Here is a 9,079-nt window from a genome sequence, read left to right on the forward strand (position 1 = left end):
CTTCCGTAGTGATACTGCCTCGGAAACCCAAGGAGGGGTCGCTATGAGTCGGGGCCGACTCGACGGCACATAACAACAACAACAACAACATGTCCTAAGAAATCTTCAATTTCACAAAGTTTCTCTTCTTGTTTTATTTTGGTACATTTATAGTTTTAGCTATTACTTTTAAATCTAAGTTACACATACTTATGGAGTATTAGTTTATAGAGCATATTAGTTTCCTAAGGCTGCCATAATGAATTACTGCAAACAATGTGGCTTAAAGGAGCTTGGGTGGTGCAGTGCCTGAGGCATTTGACTGCTAACCAGAAGGCTGGTGGTTCAAACCCACCAGCAACTACTCAGAAAGAAGATTGGGCAATCTACTTCCATAGTGATACTGCCTCAGAAACCCAAGGAGGGGTCACTATGAGTTAGATCCTACTCGATAGCAGTGAGTTTGATTTTGTTTTTATGGATGTGGCTCAAGGAGTCTCTACATGATGCACATGGCTAACACTGTTGGTTGCAAATCAAAAGCCTATGGTTTGCACTTACTCACTGGTTCTTCAGAAGACATGCCTAGTGATCTGATTCTGAAAGGTCACAGCCTTGAAAACCATAAGGTTTGCTTTGGAGATTTCAATAAATAAGTCCTACACATATTAAGCTAAATTTATCCCATGTTTTTCATGCTTTTATTATGTTGTTATAAATGGTATATATTTTTTTTATTCACTATTTTTTTTTGTTGCTAGTATATAGAGCTCTGGTGGAGTAGTGCCTAAGGCATTTGATTGCTAACCAGAAGGCTGGCAGTTCAAACCCACCAGCCACTCCTTGGAAGAAAGGTTGGACAATCTACTTCCATAGTGATAATGCCTCAGAAACCCAAGGAGGGGTCACTATCAGTCGGATCCAACTCGATGGTATTGAGTGTGTTTGGTTTTTTGGTTTTAGTATATAGAAATGCAAGTGATTTTTACAGACTGACCTTACATGGTGGGACCTTGCAAAATTCACTTATTTTTTCTAGTAATTGCTTTCATAGAATCCATATGATTTCCTGTACAAGATCAGGTCATGTGTGAAAAAGGACAAATTTCTTCTTCTTTTTTTTTTTTCTTGCAGTGTTGCTTTGGTTACTCCAGTACCAATGGGGATCCAGGAGAGGACTAAATATAAAGGGGTATGAAAGAACTTTTGGGGGTGATGAAAAATTTCTCTGTCTAGATTGTGGTGTGGATTATATGATTGTATGTATTTGTCAAAATTCATAGAACTGTATACTAAAAAGAGTGAATTTTACTGCATGTAAACTGTATCTCAATAAACTGCAAAAGAAGTGATAATTTAAGACAATGATACTAAAACTGCTCTATAATAGCAACTGTCCTCTCAGAGTTCTTGCTACAGAGATCAGTGGTTACTTTTCCAAACTAAAGCTGGTTAAACCCAAAGACCAAGACAATTCCAGATGTTAACAGGAAACTCACAATGACACAGTAGCACATATGTCAACTACATTTTGCTATTCCATCTCCATCCCTATTTTTATGATAAAAGTACATCTTAGTAAATAATCACAATGAGTAAGATTAATGTTATTTTCCTTTAACAATACCTGTTTATAATTTTTGATTAATAGAAATTTTAACAGAAAATTCTATAACATTTTTTTAAATTAATATAATATGGAAAGATGGTAGAAAAGAATGGTATCTGGAAGATAGTTATCTGCCTAGCACTCAAAACCTCTTTACCTGTGTATCTGGATTTGAAGGAGTCAATATAGCAAGCAGCATCATTTTCTGTAATGCCCATCTGTTCTCCTAGAGATTTAGCTCCAATTCCATAAATAATTCCATAGCAAATCTGTGAAAAGGAGTCATCACAGTAAGTAAATTAAAGTTCATAATTACATAAAATGCAGATATTAAAGAGTTCATTAGGACTGACATTTTGGTAAATGATTTCACCTTGAGTCAAAAGAATGATTAGATCTGCTTTTGTTGGAAGGTTAGATCCATAGAGGTTGATATCTAGTTAATACTTTTTCTGCCTTTTACCATTAATTTCTGAGGAGGGGGCAGAGAATGAATAAATATATATGTGTATGTATTTTTTAAGATATGTATGTTTATTTTAAGAAAATAACCCTAATGATTGTGAAGATGTATTTATGACACTGTCATTTATCCAGCATCTATCTTCAGAGTAGCTTTCTGCTCCTCAGTGTGTCATTAACTTCAACCTCAAGATTTGCTTAGAACTCAGGGCAAGGAAGAATTGCTAACATTCCACTCCTTGCCCTTGTTTGTTGTTATTAGGTGCCATAGTGGATTTTGACTCCGGGCAACCCCATGTGAAGAGCAGAACTGCCCCATGGAATTTCCTAGCTGTAATCTTTACCAAGTAAATCAGCAGGTCTTTCACTCATGCAGATGCTAACCTTTCAGTTAGCAACCAAGTGCTTAACCATTGTACCACCAGGATAGGAGAAAATGATCAAGAAGAGTAGGCAAAATGATTTGATATCAGGAAAAATCAATATCTTCATCTCACAACCAACTGAAATCCTGTAATTACAGAATTTATTTGGATTAAAAATAAACAAATATACTCCTCAGTAAATTCTGGGAGCAAGAAAGGAAAATTTTCTAAACAGGCAAATAAAGAAAATTTGATTTAATAAGTATTGCCTTGGTTCAAACCCTGGCCCCACCATTTATACAATGTATATCTTGCATAAGCTACCTAACCTCTTTGCATCTCAATCTCTTCATTCATAACATGGGGATGAAAATACTTATGTCATGATTAGGATTAAATGAGCTACTACTTTTAATGTGTTTAGAAAACTATCTGTCATAAAGCAAGATCTAGATAAGTGTTTGTTAAATTTAAAAAGATAACTTGCAAAAAATGGTTAGAATTCCAAGAAACTTTCAATATGATAAGATAGGTAGAGGATTTTTTTGCTTCCCCTCACCCCTTTTTGGACTCATTTGTTGTTTAATGTTGTCTGAGATCTCAGCAAGACTCAAGCATCTGATGGTTTAGTGCTGTGGTAGAGAAAAGCATGTAGAAAAAAAAAAAGAACAGTATAGCATAAACACTATTAAATCATACAAGAACTTTTTAGAGAAACTATCATCAGTGGATAAATGTGTAGGTTATGATTAGGAGCTCTAGTAGCATAGTACCTAAGGCACTTGACTGCTAACCAGAAGGCTGGCGGTTCAAACCCACCAGCCACTCCTCGGAAGGAAGGTTGGGAAATCCTACTTCCATAGTGATAACTGGCTCGGAAACAGAAGGAGGGGTCGCTATGAATCAGGGCCGACTTGATGGCAAATAACAACAACAACAACAACAACAAATTCAAATTAAGACTCCACCATGTCATGTGTAACTTTAAGCGAAGTATTCAACTTTCTGTGTCTTACTTCCCTCCTCTATAAAATGGCAATAATGCTAACAATTCCCATTTCATTTTGATTACAAGGATTAAATGCATACAAAAAAAATGCAAAGATTTAAAAATATGTAAAGTGGCATGCAGTAACCACTCAGCAAAGTTTTCATTATTATTGTTGGATACTTCTTTTTACAGTGCTGTTATTATTTACAGTGTATATTAAATGGAAAAGTACCATGAGAACACAGCAAAAAAGTTCTTGGGATGAAATGTTTACACTTGCAAAATTTTTTAATGAATCCCATTCCCAGTTCAAAAAAGCAATCTAACCACACAGGATTATACTCTTTTACTCTGACACATCATGAAAATGATGTGCTGTAAAGGAAATTCTGAAAAGTATAAATTCACAAAAACAAAAGAGTGGGGCATGAATGGATGAATGTTCTTCTGGCAGTTTCTGGAATACTTAATATTCTTTATCAACATAATGATTCAAAGATGTCAATTCTTCTTTGGTCCTCCTTATTCATAAGCAGCTCTGGTAGCATAGTGCCTAAGGCACTTGACTGCTAACCAGAAGGTTGGCAGTTCAAACCCACCAGCCACTCCTCGGAAGGAAGGTTGGGCAATCTACTTTTGTAGTGATACCACCTCGGAAACCCAAGGAGGGGTCGCTATGAGTCAGGTCCGACTCGACAGCACATAACAACAACATTCACTGTGCAGCTGTGGCATGCAAATGAGACTACGGAAAACATCGTGATTTGGGTCAAGTGTACCTTTGCCCTCCAAGCAATATCTTTGTTTTTTAACACTTTAAAGAAGTCTTTTGCAGTAGATTTTCCCAATACGATACATTGTTTGATTTCTTGACTGCTGCTTTCATGGGCATTCATTGTGGAGTCAAGTAAAATGAAATCTTTGACAACTTCAATCTTTCCTCCATTTATCATCATGTTGCCTATTGATCCAGCTGTGAGGATTTTTGTTTTCTTTATGTTGAGGTGTAATCCACACTGAAGGCTGTAGTCTTTGATCTTCATCAGTAAATGCTTCAAGTCCTCTTTGCTTTCAGCAAGAAAGATTATGTCATTTGCATATCACAGGGTGCTAATAAGTCTTCCTCCAATCCTGATACCATATTCTTCTGCATATAGTCCAGCTTCTTAGATTATTAGCTCAGCATATAGGTTTTATAAGTAAGGTGAAAAGATATAACTTTGACACACTCTATCCTGACTGTAAACTATTCAGTATCTCCTTGTTCTCTTCAAATGACTGCCTCTTGGTCAATGTACAGGTTCCACATGAGCACAATTAAGTGTTCTGGAATCCCTATTCTTCACAATGTTATCCATAATTTATTATGATCCACACAGCTGAATGCCTTTACATAGTCAATAAAACAAAGGTAAACATCTTTCTTGTATTGTTTGCTTTCAACCAAGATCCATCTGATATCAACAATGATAACTTACATTCCATATCCTCTTCTAAATCCAGCTTGAGTTTATATCAGTTCTCTGTCAATGTACTGCTGCAACCACTTCTTAATTATTTTCAGCAAAATTTTACTTGCATGTAATATTAATGATATTGTCTGGTAATTTCTTTTGGATCTGTCGATTCTGTTCAGTCAGGAATAGTAAGATATGGAATGTGTAAATAATTATCTCCATGAACAAATGCCTCTTTTACCATGAGACTGGAAGAACTGGATGGTGCCCAGCTATCATTACTGAACATTTTGATCAAAGATTACACAAAAGAATCTTGATCAAAAGGATGAAAATGCAGAACAGAATTTCAAATTCTCATGGACTCCAGACTTTCTGGAGCCGTAGAGGGTGGATGAACCTCTGCAACTATTGCCCTCACATTTAAACCTTAAACCAAAAATATCCTCTGAAGTCTTCTTAAAATTCAATTGTTGAGCTTAATTAGTAAATAAATAAATAAATAGATAATGGTCTGCCTCGAGCATTATGCTATTTTAAGATCTATATATATGGGATCAAAGTGACAACAGCAATTTAAAAGACTGGACAGGATCCTTAGGGGACAATGAGTTCACGTTAATGATGGAGGAACAACTTAGAAAAGGACAGTGAGAATGATAGAACAACTCAAAGAATGCAATCAATGTCACTAAATTGTACATACAGAAATTGTTGAATTGGTGTATGTTTTGCTGTGCATAATCTAAATAACAACAAAATATATAAAATTTAAAGAAAAATAGTATCTCAAAAGAGAGAGAGAGTACAAGATCCAAAACAAACTGAAACTAATCCTCTAATTAGGAGACTCAGTGACTCATTCATTTATTCAATAAATACTCATTGAGCATCTGTTCTAGGTGGTAAGGACAAAGAAGTGAAGAAAATAAACAAATTTCTTGCACTTATGACTCCATTCAAGAAGAAAATATAGCCCTAAAACAAAATTAGGTTGATGCGAAGTAGGAATAATCAGAAAAAGAAAAGGCACAGAACATCACTTCTACAGGTACAATATTTGATAAACTGAAGTTATGTCTGAAAAAGAGAAAATAAAGAAATAAATTTTCAAATAATATAAAAAAATTTCCCAGAACTGAGAACACAAATCTTTAAAGATTGAAAGACCTTGTTTTATATCAAGCCAAACTAAAAGAAAATCTACATCACAGCAATCACAGTGAACTTTCAAAACACTTAAGATTAAAGAAATTCTCGAGAAAGAACATGACTATTTACAAAGGAAAAGGAATCACATGGGTATAAGCCCTCTAACAAGTAATCTTGAATGATAGTTAATGCAACAATGCTCGACCCCAAGGTTTTAAGGAAAATAATTTCTAAATATAAAGGCAGATAGACTAGATTAGACTATACTTCAAAAATATTTGCACCTTCTCTTGCTCCTGGCTCAAACATGAAAGGAGTAGATCTTCTCGTCCCTTGACTCTGTATTCATTCCTGTGATTTGCTTTGAGCAATAGGATACTAGCAGACATTTCGTAAGTGGTGGAAAAAAAAATTCTTGTGCAATTAGGCTTACATTTTTGCATGCCTCCATTTGCTATAAGGAGAACATTCCCTGGTGGGCCTAATGGTTAAAGGAGGATGAGAGATTTGTGGAGCAAACCTGGATCAACCTACAGTGTGGAGCCAGGCCCAGCTGAGCTAGAGGAGAAGAGCTGCCCAGCTGACCCATTTGCACGTAAGAAATAAGTGATCATCATTTTATCCCACCGAGAGGTTTTTTAGAGTATTCCCATGAAGCAGCCTAGAGTAGGAACTAATGTGGACTCATTTCAAAGGTTCAAGGACAGTATAGTTAGATTAGTTAATCAAAGGCCTCACAAGCTATCAGTTACTGATTACAACTCATAGTTCAGGAGTAACAATTTTTTGAACAAGTATTTAGAAAGTACCTTCTATAAAAAGTATCATGGCTCAATGCTGTGGGAAAAGATAAAAAAGATAAAAAGATTTTTTAAATATACACATAAATAACAACCACTACCACCACAACTCTGGGAGCTCTAGTAGCATAGTGCCTAAGGCACTTGATGCTCACCAGAAGGCTGGCGGTTCAACCCACCAGCCACTCCTCAGAAGGAAGGTTGGGCAATCCTACTTCCGTAGTGATACTGCCTTGGAAACCCAAGGAGGGGTCGCTATGAGTCGGGGCCGACTCGACAGCAAACAACAACAACAACCACAACAATAATGTCTACCACCTCTAAATAAGCATCTACTGTGTACCAGGCACTATGACTAGATATATTATGGTTTTAAATATGTACTGTTTTTTGACATTAAGTGGAGTCAGAACTCAGTCTGTAAGGTTCTTTCTACTGCTTCCGTGAAGGAAAGTATAAGTTCTAGTAGAAAGGGTCGGATAAATATGGTTTGAAAGATTCAAAGATGGAGAAATCATTCCTCGATCACAAATAGCCAGGACAATTTTTAAGTTTGTTATATCATTAAAATTCTTCTTCATTTAGAGTAAGCTTGTTCACAAAGATCACCTGCTTTGCTTGTTGCCTCAGATCATCTCCAACAGCCTCTGGCTCAATCATTTTCCATTCTGCTGCAATGCTCCTGAAAACATCAGCTCCAGTATTTAATACTTGTATGAGACGACGATCATGGGATAAATGAGCCAAGATCCTCAGTTCAAGTTGAGAGTAATCAGCACCCAATATTACACCACCTGAAGCAGAAATAATTTTAGAAAAGCTGGTACAAAGATATATCCAAGTCCTATGTAGAAATTAAGCAGGATGACAGAAATTTAGTTCTAAAATAAAACTTCAAGTATATGTGTTTAAAAGGTAAAATCTTGCTCTTAATTATGATGCAATTCAATTTTGTAACTTGGATAATTTTTTGTTTTTATTTTGTTTTCCATTAAGCTTTTGAGCATAAGTAATATGTGTAAAAGCCCCCTGACATTTGCCCCTCACCCACCTTGATAGCATCTTCCTCCTTGTTCCCTCAGCACCAGGTCTTTCATGCCTCTCCCACATAGCACTGAGCCTTTTAGGAATGGGAGATTTACTTTTACTTTGCACCTACAGAAAACTGTGCACAGTTCCTGCTACATAATAGGATCTTAATAAATGGTTGTTAATGAATAAATAGAATTAACAAATGGAGAAATTTATTTCCAATGTGTATATATTTTACGTGGGCCAGAGAGAAAAGTATGCTTTTCTTTGACAATAACAAAGACATTCAATGAAAAAATTAAGTGGTCAATGGGTGAAGAACAGTTATTAAGAGGAGTAACATAATTTACCTGTGGATTAGAAAAAACTCAGTTTTTATGTGCATAGCAAAAGCAAAAATAATTTAAAAGTTGGAAAAATATTTGCAACTGACATCATAACACATTCATGCCATTTTATAAAAAAGAGTTGCTACGAATCAAGAATAAAACAAAAATAAACAAGCAATTCACAAAACATGAAAACAAAAGAGCCTTAAACATAACAAGAAGGCTCAAGTTCATTCATAAGAAGAGAAATGAAAATTTAAACTATAGCAAGAAACAATGTTTCCCTATTTATATTAGAAAAGTCCAAAAGTTGGACAACACACTGTGTGGCAAAGCTGTGTCACAAACAAGACAAAGATTCTCAAATACTGTTAACGGGAAATTCCATTAGATAGCAATTTGGCAATCGCTATCAAAAGTAAAGAGGTTTTAGTCTGTGATTCAGCAAATAAACCCACAGATACCCAAACACAGATTAAACTGACTTGTGTTCAAATTTGGCTATTGATAGACACAAGTCTCCAGAATCACACATTAAGTAAAGAAAGCAAAGTGGACAATAGTGCATACAGAACGTTAATCTTTGCATAAGAATGGGAAGAGTACATATTCACATTTGCTTATATCTGCATAAAGAAATACTAGCAGGATATATAAGAACTCATATATGTAGCTATTTATAAGAGTTGAAGGTAATGGGGTAGATAGCAGAAGAAAAGTAAAGCTTCCAAATATATACCATTCGCCTTGATGGCAACTGGTATATCTTTAGAATTCTAAACCTTATGAATGCAGCCTATTCAAAATATGTTGTTGTTGTTGTTATGTGCCGTCGAGTCGGACCCGACTCATAGCGACCCCTCCTTGGGTTTCCGAGGCAGTATCACTATGGAAGTAGGATTG

General features: G+C 35.6%; 1 protein-coding gene across 1 annotated transcript in view; it reads right to left on the minus strand.

Annotated features, from left to right (window-relative positions):
- The window catches only part of POLQ (DNA polymerase theta), a 222,700-nt gene that overhangs the window by 53,122 nt on the left and 160,499 nt on the right, over positions 1-9,079 (minus strand). Inside the window, exons 25-26 of the mRNA XM_007943887.1 lie at positions 7,425-7,609; positions 1,746-1,857 (exon numbers count right to left, since the gene is read on the minus strand). Of these exons, the coding sequence (XP_007942078.1) occupies positions 1,746-1,857; positions 7,425-7,609 (297 nt within the window). The remainder of the gene's footprint in view (positions 1-1,745; positions 1,858-7,424; positions 7,610-9,079) is intronic.

The sequence above is a fragment of the Orycteropus afer genome, unplaced genomic scaffold (genome assembly GCF_000298275.1).
Source record: "Orycteropus afer afer isolate SDZICR_OR568_19922 unplaced genomic scaffold, OryAfe1.0 scaffold00114, whole genome shotgun sequence".
NCBI lineage: Eukaryota > Metazoa > Chordata > Mammalia > Tubulidentata > Orycteropodidae > Orycteropus > Orycteropus afer.